Genomic DNA, 19326 nt, shown 5'->3' on the forward strand with positions numbered 1-19326 from the left:
GTACAGCTCTATTTATATCAAAATTTAAAGCATACAGTCCCATGCCCAGGGCTGAAATACTCTGTTTGCCATAACCATCTGTTTGTCCTAGTGGCCCCAAAAGTTTACCACTATTTTTTTTTGCATGTGGTTGATTTTAATTAGAAACCAAATAACTTTGCATGTTAATTATATTGTAACAATGCACTAGCGTACAAAACTTATATAATCACAGGAGAACATGCAAAATACCTGCTACATGACCACAGTGGTTTATTTCACTGTCCTGCCCTTGTCAAACATGTAATTATAGAAGTACATGAAGCCAACTCATTGCTTCATAAAGTTTTTATAAATGGATAAATAATGAAAACAGACAAATCACAGAAATTTCACAAAATGCTGAATATTTATTTAAAAAAAACTGGAACTGGGAAAAAAACCAATAACAATTATTACTAAAATATGTTGATTTCATAAAGGAGTTTTCGCTGTTTGCTTAGCAAAGACTAATATCACTCTGCTTAGTAAATGTGGTGAAGAATTAATATAATGGATGGCTGCGCTCAGTAGAAGTTTACTTCATTTATCAAGATAAGTGAATAATCCCTTGTAGAATGATACAATTGTTTTGGTAACAATCTGATTACCTTTAGCAAATCAACTCCACTGACTAACTCCCAGGGCAAAGTTTACACTTCCTAAGATTTCTGATTGGAATTTTAGTATTACACAGTATTTATATAGCGCCATCATATTATGCAGCGCTTTACAAAGTCCATAGTAATGTCACTAGCTGTCCCTAAAAGGGGCTCACAATCTAATGTCCCTACCATAATCATATGTCCTTAATACAGTCTAAGGTCAACTTTGGGGGGTAGCCAATTCCCAGAGGAAAACCCACACAAACACAGAGGGAAGCTGCAAGCTCAAAGCAAGTAGTGTCCTGGCTGAGCCACCGTGCTGCCATTGAAAATTCAGAAATTACTGTATAAAACATTAGAAATTAAAGCTTTATGAAAAGAAAGGACTCTGGAATAGTAAAAAGCAAACATTATTAGTTATCATTATTTTCCTGTTATAAATAACATTTTGATGACAGAGTGCTATGCTTGTCATTACTCAATAATCTGAAAGTATATCAGGAGTTCATTTGTTTCAAATCCTATAAACTATTTACAAAACAAAACCACAATGGCTAAATGTTTTATAGAAGGTGAAGATATTATTTATCTTGATAAAACTCTAAATGTGTAAAAATTAAAAGGGCAAAATTTGACTCAAAAGGACTATGGTAATGAAAACACAATTAAATTAAGCTCATAGATGTTCCTTGAACATCTAGATTGCTTTTAACATTTTAAAAAGTGTTCCATCTAATTAAGAAATAATATTTGTAGATAAAAATAAATGAATTACTACTAAATTAATTAATACCTTAATTATTTTACAAGGTTTAAATCTTAAAAATAAAATCAATATATATATATATATATATATACAATGTTTTTTTCTAATACAGCTAATGTATTTAAAAAACATCAGTAAACCTTTCCAAACTTTAAATATTGATTAATCCTCAGAACATTAATATGCAGCTAATAGTTAATGATTTCTTGTATAAGACATAAAAATCATATACCAGCTTTCATTTGGGCATTCTAAACACCAAATAAGCACATTTTGCATTTCAGCCATAAATATAAAATGCCATAGTTTGTATTTATGGATCCTGGTAGCACTGTTGCTTAAAACAACCAAATACACATTTACTGACATATGTCATATGATTGTTTTGCAAGCTCCAGCGTTATTATAACCCTTTAGCAGAGGTGGAGAGATGAGGTGGTTGTTGGATTGCTTTACTACACACCATATTCAACTGTTTATAATATTCTTCTGTGTCTACATATTTTCTCTGTGCACATTATTCATCAGAGTAAAAAAAGGAACTATGAAAACCTCGAACAACTTTCCTATGACAACAAGCGTGGACCCAAGGTATATATGCATGGAAAATGCACGTAGCCCACCGGTTCTAAGTCACAGACACCCCAAAACCAAAAACAATACAATCTAAATTTTACCCCCCCTCCCCCACCTAAATTAGGTGGTCCGTGACTGTCTGCTATTTTTGTGCAATCCAGTAGTGGATTGGACAAGAGAATGGATAAAATGTAAGTGCTCAGCCTGCCCCTACAGTAAGTCTTGTTGATCCTTTGATGCTGGAGGAGCCAGCAAAAAAATAATTACAGCAATACCTATTCAATTGTGGGCACCTCCAGCAGTTAAAGTTTGTTAGAAATGCATGTGAACCAGTAAATTTAACCTGCAAGCAATTATTATTTTTTAAGAAGATTAATTTTACAGATAAACAATTATTCTTCAAAGGTCAATCCTCTGTTTACTAAATGCATTTTTTATATTTTTTCATTTCTGATCTTTTCCTTTTGGTTTTTTGATTTTGGGAAGAGGACACATTGGATTTTTTTAAAAATTGCATTTCCAGACTTTTTTTTTTCTACTCTCTTTTAAAATGCACGTCCTTCTTTTTATATTTTCTTTTTCTTTTTGGGTCTTGGCGGACTTCAGTTTGCATGCAGAGTGCAAAATCAAAGCGAAGAAATAAAAAGAAAAAAAGGAAAAAAATTTAAAGAAAATATTGGACATAGATAAAGTCTATATTATTTGTGCAAAGATTTTTTAACCATCTTTTTTTTTGATAGCATGGCTCTTTCTCTCTCTCTGCAAGATATTTGATGCCTGTGCTAATTCCATTTGCTCACACTAATCACAGGCAGAAAAAGTTCTTCATTTTGAGCCTGGAACCAAAAATGTGACTGCTCTTCTGACTGAAGCAAAAGGCCTAGAAGCAAGAGTGATTATTCTTTCTGCAAGGTAGGCCCATACTACAAAAATAAATAAATAAAATACAACTTTCTATTAGTTTTGTGTTCACCAAAACATTTATTTAAAGTTCAGACTATGCCTGCTTTTAGATGTGAACTATGGATGGGAATTAATTTACCTACTTATTACTTATTACTACTTAACCTACCTATTTGTTTAAATTTTATATATTGAAGTGCATTATTAAAAATATTTAGCAACTTTTGGTAAAACTGACCATGAAAAATAGTATTAGCATGTGGATGAAGGTTTGTGGAATGCTTTGCTAATTTTTATATTGGGGTGTATAGAGTATGCTACTAGCTCTCTAATAAAAAACACTTTGCTATTTTAACTGTTCTATAATGCCATATTGGGAGAGAACATCTATTAAAAAACATAACCTTATTTTTTTTTTTACAACATTAAAACTACTGATAAACTTCTGGTTGATTACAATTGTTTTTTAGTCTATAAACATGACATTTTTAGTACTGGGACCAACGAAAAATTATTTGATACTTTTTTGGCCTAAGGTATAAAAGGACAACAGTCAATTTAAAATAGCCTTTTGTAACATAGATTATTGTGAAAATTTACATCCAAGCTAGCACATTTTTATGAAAATGGTCCACAGTTACATTTTATTGGGTGGTAAGGAGCTGACGCCTAATTAGAACTAGAAATATAATTAGTCTCAATAGGCCTGTGCTCCTTGTTTTCTTAATAAGTAAAACAACAGTAATTTCAATTTTGTAAGCCACATTTTGTAAAATAGAAATAAATATTGTATGTTGTTGAACTGGTCAGACATAAGCAACATTGTTTACAATATGTGTGCACCTACATGCTTCAGCAGTGGAAATTTCCCTCAGACTTCCTTCAGACTTTCATCACATGTTGATGCTTGCTAATAATTTATGATATAATACTTAAATAACGGCAAATTATAAAACACTTCACCCAAAGTTTGTTGGTAAATACTGATAAATATTACCTTGCAACCTGATACAGACTTGGAGAATTAAGAGTTCTAGCAAGTAACAAGTGTATCATAGTGACCTACTCAGGGTAAACAAAACAAACCTTAGCTGCTTTCTGGACAACCTCTCAATCTTTCGTTCCCATTTTCATGAATGACATTCACAAACATTCTAAACAATGTAAACTGCACGATCATACTTTGATGTGCAGATAACATGCAAACATAAACAAAACGTATTGGCTTTTTCCAGCAGTTTAAAGGCAAGCTTTAAAACGCTAGTAAAAGTGCATAAAAACGCATATAAATGCTGTAGGAACGTTTACTTGCTTTTTTTTAAACCGTCCGTGTAGACCCAGTTAAAGGGCTTGTAAAAAGCAGTGTACCTTTTTTTAGTTTCATGAACTTTTGATGGGATTGGATTGTATATTTTACCTTGCCATGTCCCATACAGTTACTAGACATGCAAATCTCTAAAAAGATTTAAGGGACTTTTCAGGCACATAATGACAGTCATTATAACACATTAAAAACATTTTAAAAGAACAAAATTTTATTCAGTTTGAATAAAATTCTTACAAAAACACAAGATTAGAAAAATTAGTATGGGTACAGTGTTATAGGAAAGGCTCCACTTTTCAGCAATTTCAATATATTTTCCTCTCCCCAGCCAATCACAGAGCAGTAGAGGTTATGAATGGAGATGGATATCTCCATTGAACCTCTATTGCCCTGGAATCGCCTGAGGTTACAGCTAATTGAAGGCAGGGTCCGAGGATCCCACAATGACATTATGATTCATAATGTCATTGTCGGATAACCTGTAAAAAAAAAAAAAAAAAATACTAGTTAAAATAAAAGCACACGCTAATTAAATTCACTTAGGATGATTTTTTATTTTTTTTTAAACTTTTTTTTTCCTGAAATTTTGCAGTCGAATCCCATGTTTTTCGGGTCGGGTCTATCCAAATTCGAACAGCCATATTCGGGTCGAATATAAGGACAACACGAATTCGAACACCAACACTAGTCATTATACCCACTTTAAAGATTTAGAGCGATGTTTCCTCTTGGTGTCCTTACCACCACTGATTAAACATGTGTGGTAGCATGTTGGGCATCCGCCACCGTTTCTTTTTGCCTAGATTAATAAAAAGAAATTGGCTTTTTCAGTAGTGCCTTTATTTATAACCTAGTTATAATAAACCTATAATAAAGATCAATTAATTCATTTTTTGGTAATTGAGTGGGTGAATAATAATGAACTTTTTTGAGTTTCAATTAAAAAGTAAGCTTACAAAATGCTTAAGTTAAAGGACAAAAAAGCAGGAAAATTATATCATATTTCATGTTTCAGTCTAAAAGGAAATAGGTTTAAAGTATAACAAAATTTTCAATTGTGTGGGAGGGAGTTTTTTTTCCATAATCAGCATACTTTCTAATTATGGTGCAGCCCTTGCCAGCCCTGGGAGTTTTTTTTTCTTAAACTATACAAACCCATCTACTAATTTATTACAACACAGAAACTAATAATTCTAGTATAGTATAATAGTTCCAAGATAACAACTAGTAGGGCTAATAGGATTCCGTGATATAACACAGGAAGTGTGCACAGGGCAGTTTTTCATTCCTTACAAGATCAAGCAGTTATTTTTTTCTGCTTATCAAACAGACATGACAAAATACTTTCTGTAATATATTAGTAGTATTAGTAGTATATTCTAATATCTTGTTAGGGTTTACATACACTGGTTCCAACATTGTGAAAGAATAGTTGGATTCTGGAAGTATTAAATGGTTAATACATTCTTGGATACGCTTTGCCAATATGGATTGACATGGCATTCCCCTTTCACAGAACTTCTTTTTTGAAGGTGCTGAGCCTAATAACAGATATTTATATTGTGTTATCATTCCTGTTATTGTGTATTTCTCTCATTCTTTTCCCTATTCCTCAAGTTTCAATTTTATTTTAGAATGTGATGTTTATAAACATCAGTTTAACCAATAAAATGTAATTAAACTAGGAGGTTTACTTTTTTCCCTTTTGCAGTCAATAATATTAAGGTTATGTTCAGATTAGTGGTTCCTTACATTTAACTATTGGCACCCTGAAGTGATTATAGCCAGTGACTGTGTGTGTGTTTGCAAACACATATACGTAATGCACTTTTTGTGCTTGTGTGTATGTATATTTTCCATGAAAATAGATCATCAAACAGCCCTGAGATGAAAAAATGAAGGCTAAACTCAAGCCTAAATAAATTAGCCTAAAATCTAAGAAAATATATATTTTTTTAGATTGTATAGGAGCAGCTTAATGAACAGAGTCATTTTTGATGATATTCTGAAATATTTTATTAACATTATTATTTTTATAAATACATAAATATATTGCTTAAAAATAGGTATTACATTTATCACTTGTATTTTTTATATTATATATATCTATATATAATTGTAACTATACTTTTATATAAATCACATTTCTCCTTATTCACGTTTGGCAAAAACATTAGGGGTGCAATGCCTAACCCATAACATATTATTCCTGTTGTCAGAAACTTTAGAAATGGAACACATACCCAGTCAATTTTCTTTTGTGTACATTCTATGTATATATATTTTACTTTTTTTTTTAATATTTTCTTTGCTTCCAGCGAGGATGATGCCAGTACTGTGTACAAGACAGCAGCTGTGCTGGACATGACTGGCTCTGGCTACGTGTGGTTGGTTGGAGAAAGGGAAATTTCAGGAAGTGCCTTACGATATGCACCTGATGGTAACGTGATAATGCTCCAGGAACGAAATACGATACAACCCCAGCCTTACTAAAAGCAAGTTGCAAGAAAAGTGCCACTGAGGCCACTGCAGAACTTGGAAAGCAGTGGGATTTCTTAACCAGAACTGGATTACATTGGGAATAACCCAGCATCTCAAAATATGATATTGTTGGGTCTGCTTGTAGGAAGATTAGAAATGTCAATTTTACCAATTGGGTGACCTCATCAGTCATTACTGATTATGAAATGGAGGGCTTTATGATAAGGCAGTGGTGAATGTTCAACTTTTTACATTTGAACAACTTGCTTCTGTTTCAATTACTTTATTAATTTTTAGTTTCACAAACAAATCGAACAAACATATATCTCAAGCCATATCAAAAAAAATCTGGAAAATAAATAAATAAATAAAATTATATATATAATCGTTTTCATCCCAGTGAAAATCTATATATAACCATATTATTTCTTTGTGACCTTAGAATATACACAGAGGTGGGAAACAATCCTCAAACTTTCTTCTTTTAATATTATCTATATTTAACCAGATAGTCCTTCTTTATCTTTGCTTCAACACCATGAAATTAGGATTTAATTCATCTGGTATTTCTAACTTGTGCTTTATACACCCTAAAGTGACATGTGTGCTTATATTTAATAAAAAAGAAAAAAATACATTACTATTTATCCCACAAGACCTCTATATCTATCCTGAGCAAAACTTTTCTGCTAAAAACAACAATAACAACACTTAAGACAAAGAATCAAAAGGAAATAGGGGGTGGTAAACTAGCTCCATAAACAAGTAATATTACTGATGTTATCACTATATAGTCAACCATGTCCCATCCTATTGGCATGAAGTACTCAATCTCTGGTGACCACACTTTTTGAAATTTAGCTACTGATGCCATGAACCATGCCCTCATCTTCTTGTTAACTAAAATCCAAGACATTTTATTCTTGTTTTTATAACTTGTTGTATGTTAGGGATTTTAGACCAACATGCTTTAGCAAGGACCATTTTGGCCGCAGTAAACAAGTATGTTATTAGTTTAAATTGATTCATAGTACAGACCGATGGTTTCTGGCATAATAGTGCTTCAGCTGGTTGTTTGGGAAGAGAATACCCTACTATAGTGTAAGCAATTTAGTATACTCTTGTCCAGAACATCCTGATTTTGGTCAATTCTCACCAAATATGGAAGAAAGTTCCTGTGGAATTACATCCCCTAAAACAGTTACCCGTACAGTTCTGCTGAACTTTAGAGAGCCTTTCCCTGGATATCTGCATTATTTCTAATTGCTATAGCCAAGGGTTCCACCGCCAAAGCAAACAGCAATGGTGATAGTGGGCAACCCTGTCTAGTACCTCTGCCTATCAAAAAACTCTCTGAACAATAGCCCATATGTTGAATAAAAGCTTTGGGATATGCATATAGGGAGAATATCCATTTGCAAAACTTTGATCCAAAACCCCATTTAGTAAATAAAGATGTAAGGTATGGCCATATTACTGAATCAAATGCTTTACTAATGTGAAAGCTTAACAGTAGTGATGTTATTAACAGTTGTTGATCCTTTCTTGTTTAGCCTGATGAATCAAATGCAATATTCTCTGTATACTATCCCCTGCTTGCCGTCCATGTACAAATCCTGTTTCATCCGTCACTACAATGTTGCCAATAGTCTCATTCAATCTGGACGCCAAGATTGGAGCCACAATCTTGGCATCCAGGTTAAGCAAAGAGATCAGTCTATAATTACACCAGATTGTTGCGTCAGTAGTGGGTTTTGGTAACTAGTAGCAAAATTAGCAATTTTCCTGCAAAAAAAATGTTTTACCTGCCCTAGTGAACCTTTATATAGTTTTATTTTATGGTCATCCAGAACATTCTTTTGCCAAGATTTCACAAACATTCCTCCCTAGACCAATCAACAATACAATACAGTGCAAGCTTGTGAACTTCTGCCTCTATCCTTTTGACATAAACAAAGTTACTTATCAGATCAAAGTTACTCATGAAGAATCACTGCTGGTTTATTGCACATATGTGAACAGTAATGGCACAATCTGTTTCTGTTCTACAAGCACTACTTTACCATTATGTATAAATGATGGTCAAGGTCATCTCTATGCTCTGGGCTCTAATCAGAAAGCACTATTTCTTAAATGCACAGCACTGTGGAATACATCAAAGCAAGCATAAACGGCTGTCTGGCAGTACTGCCCTCCCCAGGTGTGCAAAGAATTACAGGAGACTACTATAAAGGCTTAAATATATAGTATTTAACTGGAAGTAATGGAGGTCTGTGATATCTGTCTATACTTATACCCTAAATAATCTGACTTAGTCTTGCTTATCTATACTCTTTATCCAGATCAATCCTTTAATATTCTCTCTCTTGCAGGGGTCATCGGTCTTCAGTTGATCAATGGGAAAAATGAGTCTGCTCATATCAGTGATGCAGTGGCTGTTGCCGCTCAGGCAATCCATGAGCTTTTTGAAAAAGAAAATATTACTGACCCACCAAGAGGGTGTGTGGGAAATACCAACATCTGGAAAACCGGGCCATTATTCAAAAGGTTAATATGACTCAACATAACTGTCATAATGGGAACAGAAGCAACCATCTGTACAACACACACAGCATCTTCTAAAATAGTATATCCAACACATTTAGGCATGCAAAAATTCATCATTAAGTTTAAACCAATTTACCAATTTACAAAGAAAATAAAATCCTCCTTATTTAGTTCAAATATGCACTAATGTGCACTGATAAGCACTGATGCCTCCAACTCAAACAACTCCAATATTTTTTTCAGTTATGGATAACATGAGGAAAAACAACTTTTTCAAGTTTTATCTTTTATCTGTGACTTTAATAGGGACATTTTCCCTTTACCAGGATTAAAAAACGTTTTTTTAATCCCTGTTAAACAAATATTAGTCACTGGGTCAGGAGGGCAGCAAATAGTTGTCTAAAGTTTTATTTTAAAAAGTCAATAATTTTTTCTGTTTTTGTCTTTATCCCTATGAAAGCCGCAATATTTTTTAGGTAACCATTGGGCTAATTTCCGAAGTGTTTTATGTTACAGGAGATACCTCTGAGTGTTTGTGTTCTCTTATGTCAGGGTGCTGATGTCCTCCAAATACCCAGAAGGAGTCACAGGAAGGGTGGAATTTAATGAGGACGGAGACAGAAAATTTGCTAACTACAGCATCATGAACCTTCAAAACCGAAAACTCGTCCAAGTTGGGATATTTAATGGAAGCCACGTGAGTTAAGAATCCAAATTTAACATTTCATTCGGCTTGTAATGCTAAAATAGGGTCTGGCACTGAAAAGCTTTCCTACTGTTCTTAATATTTATAATATACCTATACCTATATCATAATATACCTGGGCACCAGTTCACAAAAAAGGATATTGTGGAATTGGAGAGAGTGCAGAGAAGGAGAACTAAACTAATAAAAAGAATGGAGGAGCTCAGCTATGAGGAGAGATTGGCTGAACTGAATCTATTCTCCCTTGAGAAGAGACATTTAAGGGGGGATATGATGATCCTGTATAAATATATAAATATATTAATGTCCAAATAGAGACTTGGCTGTTCAGTTATTCACAAGGGACAGAGAAAATGAAATTTAATCTCTGGATAATGAAGGGATTTTTCACTGTAATGTCTGTGAACAATCATTTCTTTATCTGGGATATGTTTATTTCCCTAGTGGTTGAACTTAATGGATTCATGTCTTTTTTAACCTAAATGACTATTAACTATGTAATGCACTGGCATAGCAGATAACACATATAAGTTTGTGTAATGGGATCCTGTAATTGTAGAAAATATTAATAATGATTTATAATAATGAGTGGAATGCTCCAGTACAATGGTAAGGGACTTTTAGGCTAAAACAAACGTTTAAGTTAAAATAGGCACAAGATAACAGTTTTAGAAATGACAACACCCCTAAAAATTACCAAAGATGTCAGATTTCCTCTAACGTGAAATGTGGAGTCACCATTTTTTTTTAAATATATTTTTATTGAGTTACATCAGTATTCAGGAATAACAAAACAAATACATTAACAACAAAATGGCAAAGGTGTTACAGGACTGAGCAAACAATTCGATGTACACAAATATTCAAAATTGACAGTTGAACATATTTATTTCCAAGTAAGAGAAACAATAAAAAGAACTTTCAGTACAATACCGGAGTCAATCTATTGTTCACCAGCTGTGCGCAGTGTCTCTGATTAGGAGTGGTTTAGTAAAGTCGGAAGGTAGGAGGGAAAAAGATTTGGCCCCAATAATGGTGGGTCTAGAGGTTTGTAGGAAATTTGGTTTCTACCATTCTAGGTAGGGAGATTAATAGGGTGGTCAACTTCTAAGACTCTGGTAAGGTACCAGGTAGCTTGGTTAAAACACTTGTAGAGTCTTAGTGACTTCATTCAAAGTTTTATTAAAACTCTCCCAAGTCCCACTATTGCCACGTGACTGAAAGAGAGCAAACAAATTACATGCAGTTCCTGGGAATTCTGCTTACAATTCAATAAGGGAGTGTTGCGATCTGAGAACTAGTTTGGAGGCCAATTGCTGTAACAACCAGGAGGGTCACAGAGTCAATACTCTGGGTTCAGTTCACAGGCAGCTGTAATGGTTCAGGGCAAGACAAAAGGGTAGTCAGGAAGAAAGCCAAAGTCAGTATCCAGGTAAATCAGCTTAACAGGAGCAAGCAATAGTAGTAGTCAGTAAATCCATAGCCAAAGGTCAATACACAGGCAAATAGCAGATGAGGCGATGTAGCAGTAGTATTAGCAATAGTAAGGCAAGACACTGGCAGGAGCACAATAATCTGGAAAACAGGAAATTAATGGAAGAGAATAAATAGGAAGTCAGGGGGAGGAGCAAAGAGTTCAGACAAAACAGCACTTCGGATAGCATAATGAGTAGAGCTACTGCCAGATGCAGAAGCAGCTCTGGGTTCGGATCCCAGTCCCGACAAGGAGTAAGGTTTGTGTTTTTTGGGATACAGGAGTGATTGCACCGAGGATAGACATATGTCTGCTCAATCTCGGAAAACAGGGGAGGTGAGTCCAGAAGTGTAATCAGAATTCCCCCATTAGGGGAGAAACAAACAAATGTGGGTGTTAAGAACCACCTTGTTGCGAAAGGTGTGCCTAAGTGCCATTGCAAAGAGAGTAAGGAGTTTTGCTCAATTATATCAGGCAACAGCTCCTTGTGGAGGTGCATTAAGAAAATGGCATGTAAGGGGGAGCTAAGGGCAAAATCAATGTTCAGATTAGTATAAAAGGAGGTGCCATGAAGCTAATCTTTAAGGATACATAAGATTGCTGCCTCTTTGTATAACACAATATTGGGTAAGTTAAGGCCCCATTAGATGTTGATTAATGCAGAATGGCACAACAGATTTTGGAATGTTTGCTACCCCAGATAAAGTGTTATTGTAAACCTATGATATAGTGGGTTTGCTTGGGTGTGAGAAAAACAGGGAGCGCCTGAAGAAGGAACAACAGCCTGGGGAATGCTAACATTTTTATCAGGGCTATGCGGCCTATGAAAGAGAGGGGGAGTGATGACCATGACTTAAAGGAGTCTTGCATGGAACGTAAGGCACATGAGAAGTTAACTTCATAGAGGCGGGCTGGATTTTTGGGAATCTGCACCCCTAGGTATCTAAAATTTCCCTTTGGCTATTGAAATGGGAATTGCTTGCTTCAGGTTGGTTTGTGTTTGGGGTACAGGTACAGGGCTACCAATTTGTCAAATTTGATTGAGTAACCAGGAGGTTACTAAGAGGACCTAAGTGGGATAAAAGGTTCATGATGAAGGGAGAATGTGGGATTAGAGATAAAGAGGAGGACATCGTTGGCAAAAGCCAAAGGTTTAATTTCTGTGCTGCCAAAGTAATTTCCTTAAATTGTGGGGTGGAGATAAGGAGATGTATGAGAGGGTCTAGGGCGATATTAAAAAGGAGCGAAGACAAGGGACAGCCTTGACAAGTGCCACCCTGCATACATAAGGGTTGGGACAGCTGGTTGTTGAATATTAGGGAGGTGGTGGGGTTTGGGTCCAAATTCCCTTTGTTCTAAAAGAGCAAATAGCTAGGGTCATTTCACCTTGTTGAAAGCTTTTTCTGCATCAAGGCTTAGAAGGACATGATTTTTATTGTAGGTAAGTGTGGTGGCCGCAATCGCTGTTCTAATCCCTTTAGAAATATGCTGATTGCAGACGACATCCAATCGTTGTTCCGTGAGGGGAGGATGGGACTTTAAGGGTCTCTAAAAGGTTTGGGAATGGAATTGAAGGAGGGAAAAGGGAGTTGGTTGAGAAGAGTACCATATCAAAGGTGAGATGTATGGTTTCCAGGGGGTTATACATTTCCGCAGGTAAGCCATCCGGACCTGGAGTCTTTCCCATGGGAACCTTACAGATAATTGATTCGATTTAAAGTAGGTCAGTTGGGGCATTAAGAATTTCCTGTTGTGTGGTAGATAAACAGGGTAGTTTAGCCTCCTGCAGTAGCGCAGTTAGGTCCTGGTGGTTGGGGGTTGGGCCGAGTATACAGAAGAAAAATTTTGTTCAAGGAGGTGTAGAATTTTGGATTGGGTGTGGTGCCTGGATCCTTGTATTGGATATTGCAAGGTGTGTATTGTCCTTTTGGGCCCAGTATGAAGTATGAGAATGATTGTCTAGAACCATGGCTGCCTGGAACCAGGCGCGCCTATATTCCTCAGTAATGGTTTGCTAGGGTGCACAATACGCTGATTCTACATTTGGCACAGTTGTGTTTTTCCTCTCTTTTAAGGCCTTTTAGGTATGTGGTGACATGCCCCCGCAGTACCGCCTGACCAGTCTAATTTAAGTACAGTTGTATCCCAATGTAGAATATTGTCATCCAGGAAATTATTTCTGGATGAAAATAAATTAGCATTAAAAGAGGAAGAAGAAGAAAGATATGAGGGGTAGTGCCAGCACGGTGAGTTATAAAATACAATTGGAGTGTAGTGACACCGGGGCATAGTCTGAAAGGAGGATGGGGTGGTAAGTGATGGATTGGATATTGGGGAGCAAAGAATCCTGAGTAAGGAAGTAGTCAGTGCCAAAGAAGGTTTTGTATGCTCTTGACCAGCACGAGTATTCCCTGACTGTTGGGTTCCTTACCCATCAGGGATCTAATAGGGGGAGGTGCTTGGAGACTCGATGAATTGGGGACGGGCCACCAGTACTCTTAGAGGTGGAATTAGTTTTTATCTAAGGTGCTGTTGAAGTCCCCTGCAATAATGAGGTTTGGATAGTTCCCTTCTAGAAGAAATTTTAGAATGTGGGTAAAAAGATGGGCGTTCAGCCCAGTGGGGGCATAAACAATGAGGAATGATTATGTAGTGCCCTGCATGTTTGCCCTCAGTAAAATGAATCAAGAGCCAGAGTCTATGTGAGAATCCAGGATTTTTCAATGGCAGGGATTTATGGATCAAGATTGCCACTCCACTCTTTTTTTGAAGTAGGAAGAAGTAATCACTTCCCCCATCCAAGATCCAGGTATACGCAGTGTATCTCCCACTTTCAGGTGAGTTTCTTGGAGAAACACCAGGTCAGGACAGTATGGGCGCAAATGTGAAGTAACTTTGCGCCTTTTAATGGGGTGGTTGAGGCCTCCCACTTTCCAAGACACTATTTTAAGAGTAGATGAGGTGACAGGTGGGGGAATATAAGCAATAGACAATGCGGTCAGGGTCATCTACATGGAGGCAGAAATTGGGGGGATCGTGGGTGGATATCAAATAGGAGCGGACTTGGTTGTCCCAAGCTGCTGAGACCCTCAGTGGGCATGGGAGATAGGTGACCACTCCAAAATCTAATGGCAAACAGTTGGTCAAGGCCATTCTTTGTAAGTGAAGGACAGACAAAAAACAGATAAAAACTGTATTACCATGACAGCGTATATGAGAAAAGAGCAGAAAGGCAAAACAGCAGGTACATAACATTGTCATAGTCATTATTCATTAGGATCCGATGGGCAGGACAGGCCAGCAACACTGGTAAATCAAGTAAATCAGGTAATTTAATAAAGGGGGTTAAAAGAAAGAACCAGAATACAATTGGAGTATAAATTGCATATATCAGGATTGGAAATACAAAACAATATTATTTATGCATCACAAAAAAACAAATGTGTCCTATACTAAATCAATTGCACTAAATCCAGATCTGAAGTCCAATTATGCCTAGGAAATCAGGATCTTATGTTATTTACGTGTATAGATGCAGTTAGCTACATCCTCTCGTTCCGCAGTTACTATGTAATCTCTATACATAACTAACTTTTGCCTCATACTTCCATGACATTACAAAAACATAGTTTTATGTTGCAACAACATATACAATTACACATAATTCACCTGAGTCCTTGAACGCACATGTACACTTCAGAAGTGTTTCAGGCACTTGATTTTGCGTTTGTGGCTCTGCACTGTCTCCCGTTGCAGAAACCAGCAGTAATCGCCCATCATGTTGGGGTTGCACCGGCCCTGGTATCTTGTTTCCATAACAGAAATGTTCTGGTGGAACCTCTCCCCTTGTTCATCACTCACATCACTCACATTTTGTGGGAAGAAGTCCAGATGGGAATGTAAGAAATTAATTTTAAGTGACATTCCGCCGCCAAGTTGACGGTATGCTGTTAGCATGTTGTTCACAAGTTCAGCATGGTTTTGAGCTCGCTGCTTGCCCAGAATCCCAAACAGCAAGTTCAAGGGGGTTGAGTTTGTCTCTGAATGTGGCATCAATCATCAAATTGCGGATTTTGGGACCAACCTAAATGCCTGCTTTCAGTTTAGCATCTTTTTAACATTTTCCAAACTTGTCCTTCAGATACTGAAAACCCATACCATCAAGATCCTTTGTTTCATGAATCCAAGTTTAGTATGAAGTGGCAGAAGGTAAACTTTCTGTGGATCAATGAGTGATTTATGCTTCACGTTGTACTGGCCAACAGTGTGTTCAGGTCTGGGTGGGCATTCTTTCACTTTGTAAGGGTTGCTGTCATCACGACAGTTCCACAGGCGCAAAAAGCACATATATTTTGTATATCCCAATTGCAGGCCAAGAAAGAGTGCCACAACCTTCAGGTCACCACAATTGTTCCACTTGTGTTCTGAATAGTTAATCAATTTCAAAATTACCTCCATGGATTTGTATGTCTCTTTCATTCCCTCGTCATGAGCAAGAGGAACAGAAGGTTTTTTGTTACCTTTATGCAGCAATACAGCTTTTAAACTTGCTTTTCTCAAGTTAATGAACAATCTCCACTACAATGGTATGTATTCGCAACCTAACTTCATCATCAGGCCACTCACGTCGGTACAGAAGCAAATGTCGTTTTCCAGCTTGTATAAACCTCCGAACTTTGTGTGACGATCATGAAAGTGTGAAATTGTCTCTCCTTTTTGTAGCAAATTCCACTCCTTTAATCTGGAGGCTGACAGTTCAGACTCCTTTCTTTGTCAAAAGTTCTCTTTTGACAAAGAAAGGTTCCTTTGCTAGATCATCTAAATCTGATTGGCCTATAAAATGTGGCTTACCCTCTTCAAATTGGGGTTCATAACATTCATTAACATCGACATCATCCTCCTGTTCTTCATCCGACATATCACTGTCAGTAACAAAAGATGTAGGAGCGACTGGCACTGTATTCTCTGCATCATGTGACACTGGCTTCAGAGCAGATTCACAATCAGGATAGACGATTTTTGACTTGTCTTCTTCAAAAACCCAGCAATTTTACTCATACAGAAGTAGCAGTCTGAGTGATGGTCTTTTGTTTCATGCCAAACCATAGGCACAGCAAAAGGCATTGTATTCCTTTTCCCATTCAACCATTGTGTTAGGCCAAAGTAACACACTTGACAGTAGATATGAGGTGCTCAGCTTTTATCCTGATCTCCAATTTCACATCCAAAGTAATACTTGTAAGCGAATCTCAACCTGTTGCTTAGGTTCTTGTGTCAATCACACAGGGTATATTTGCCACAAATGTAGCAAAAACTGTACGGTTTATTAAAACAGCTTTAGCTCAAAACAGACTCACTATGGCCTAGCTGTACTATCCAATAAGATGGTTTCGCACTAGAGAAGAGCCCTTGGTCCATCTCCCCTTATAAACCTATAGCACACTTTTGAACATTTGAATAGCTATAGCACACCTATAACCTAAAATCTGTACGTGATTTTGAGTTCAGATTTGGAATAAGTACACTCGATATCATGTAAATCATACGTGTTATTCCAAGTAGCAAAATCATTGTTGTGCAGTGAATAGGGCAGTCACATAGTTAGCCATCATGTACAGAGGCAGTGAACACGTTCAATGGCACGTGGAGTAAGAGGGTTCATCTGTAGAGCCTGAGGAATGTCCACTGTAATAAAGTGGGCAAGGTCAACGGTTTTGTAAAATTCCAGAATGTTAATCAGCCAGGGGTTGGCACGCCGATATTTGTTCTCTAAGTCTTCATTATTATCAGACAAGGAGGCTAATAGGAGTTGTTGAGATGCAATTGTGGTTTGACGCTCATTGGCTTGGTCCTCTAGGTCGCTGGTGCGTTGCTCAAGCTCAGTGATTCTGGTAGTGTTGGAGGTAATTTGTTGGAGTGCAGCTTCAATAGTAGACTAAAGTGAGGAGAACTTTTGTTCAAAGTAAGGCAAAAGAATGCTGGAGACTTCTTGTGCGGTAGAACGATGGGATTGTTGAGAAGGTTGCATTTTTTTTATGGACATTGGTGTTTCTTGTAAAGCTGATTGGTCATATCTTCTTTTTATTTCCTCTTGCTCATACATGTCACTGGTCTAACTATGTTTTTATCAAAACCACCTTTCCAGGGGGATAAACTTGATAAACCATTTTGTCTTCTCTTTATTTCATAATGATTAGAGATGAGCAAATTTTTCAATTCAGCCGGTTTGCCGAATTTTTCGAAAAGATTCGATTCGACTCAAATTTTTTTGCGGCGAATCTTGTTAAAAACGGCTATTTCTGGTTATTTCGGCTATTTCGCGGTTGCCGTGCAGTACTTCTACTATGTATTCTTAGATAGAGTTTCTCTATCTAAGAATATAGGACACTAAAGGGGATGAATGGGGACAAGTCCCCATTCATCCTGTGTAGTGCTCTGTATTCTTAGATAGTGAAACTCTATCTAAGAATACATAGAACAGCGCTGCAACAGCAATCGCCGAGGTCATATGCAGTTCAGTTTCACAATGTGACTTCACGTGGGAAACTGAACTGCAGTCCTCTGCAGTTCCACTACAATGTCCAGGAATTACAGGTGATGAATGGGGACTTGTCCTCATTCATCACCTGTAGTGCTCTGTATTCTTAGATAGTTAAACTCTATCTAAGAATACAGAGAGCAGTGCTGCAACAGTGAGTTTCTCTATCTAAGAATACCAGGCACTAAGGGGGATGTCCCCATTCATCCCATGCAGTGCCCTGAGAGCTGTTCTATGTGTTCTTAGATAGAGTTTCTCTATGAATGGGGACAAGATAGAGAAACTATCTAGGAATACCTAGTAGAAGCACAGTATGGCAACAGCGATTGCTGTTGCAGCACTGTTCTCTGTATTCTTAGATAGAGTTTTACTATCTAATCATACAGGGCACTACACAGGATGAATGGGGAATCTCTAAAGTCTTCACACGTGTAGCCGCCATTTCAGGAAAAATTGTGATTCGTTACCACCAATCGCGAGGAAATTCGGATTTTGAGCGAATCGAATTTTTCCTGAAATTTGCATCGAATTCCACTTCGTCAGCTTCCATTCGCTTATCTCTAATAATAATTAACCCACAGTACATAATTGTTCGACGATAGAATTTGTAGGTATGACTATCAGTCCAATGTTGCTGCATTGCTGAAATCTAACTTTTACAAAATAACTGAATTGTGTATTTACCAATAAATATTTATTTATAATGTTAAGTATTTATATACTATTATGTTGAAAGACGTATAGCATTACATCTTGGTATCAATATCCCATTTTGGTTTTCCTTTCATCATTCAGATTTTGCAGAATGACAGGAAGATTATTTGGCCAGGAGGTGAAACAGAAAAACCTGAGGGGTACAAAATGTCGACCAATCTAAAGGTAAAAAACCTATAGTGTCATAACTTGCTGTATTATGCTCTGAGAAATGTACATAAGTATGCATATACCTCAGCAATTGCCATCATCTTGTTGTCAATACTTGAAAGTTAGTTCTGACATTTTTCTTTAAATTTTGGATAACATGGGTAATGGTTGGGTCATCTGGCAGGGTTTTAATATTGGTATTGTAACTCAATGAGATTTCCCTTGCTGTTTTGTCTCATATCTGTCACATGAAACTGAGGATCCTAAACATTGTGGAGGGAATTATTCCTAGGCAGCTCTGCCAGAAGTGGTGGCTAAACCTCAGCTCTTTAAGCAATTTCTGGGTATGCAAACATAGAAGTTTGCCCCCTTGTACACCTCAATCTTCATTACCATTTTTTTTTATTTCTGTGTATCATGCCTTTAGACCCTTCTGAGTGTTTTTTTTAAATAAATAAAAAAAAATACTTTTTTGGATACAAAAGAACCTACCGTATTTTTCGGCGTATAAGACGCTCCGGCAT

General features: G+C 36.7%; 1 protein-coding gene across 8 annotated transcripts in view; it reads left to right on the top strand.

Annotated features, from left to right (window-relative positions):
• The window catches only part of GRIN1 (glutamate ionotropic receptor NMDA type subunit 1), a 73011-nt gene that overhangs the window by 11784 nt on the left and 41901 nt on the right, over positions 1-19326 (top strand). For 6 of the 8 annotated variants that reach the window (XM_072431408.1, XM_072431405.1, XM_072431404.1 and 3 more), the window contains exons 4-9: positions 1918-1980; positions 2777-2877; positions 6511-6632; positions 9046-9220; positions 9773-9917; positions 18734-18817. In XM_072431408.1, coding sequence (XP_072287509.1) covers positions 1918-1980; positions 2777-2877; positions 6511-6632; positions 9046-9220; positions 9773-9917; positions 18734-18817 — 690 coding nt within the window. The remainder of the gene's footprint in view (positions 1-1917; positions 1981-2776; positions 2878-6510; positions 6633-9045; positions 9221-9772; positions 9918-18733; positions 18818-19326) is intronic. The other 2 variants (XM_072431406.1, XM_072431411.1) reach the window with 1 other exon arrangement.

This window comes from Pyxicephalus adspersus, chromosome Z, assembly GCF_032062135.1.
Source record: "Pyxicephalus adspersus chromosome Z, UCB_Pads_2.0, whole genome shotgun sequence".
In the NCBI taxonomy this organism is placed as follows: domain Eukaryota; kingdom Metazoa; phylum Chordata; class Amphibia; order Anura; family Pyxicephalidae; genus Pyxicephalus; species Pyxicephalus adspersus.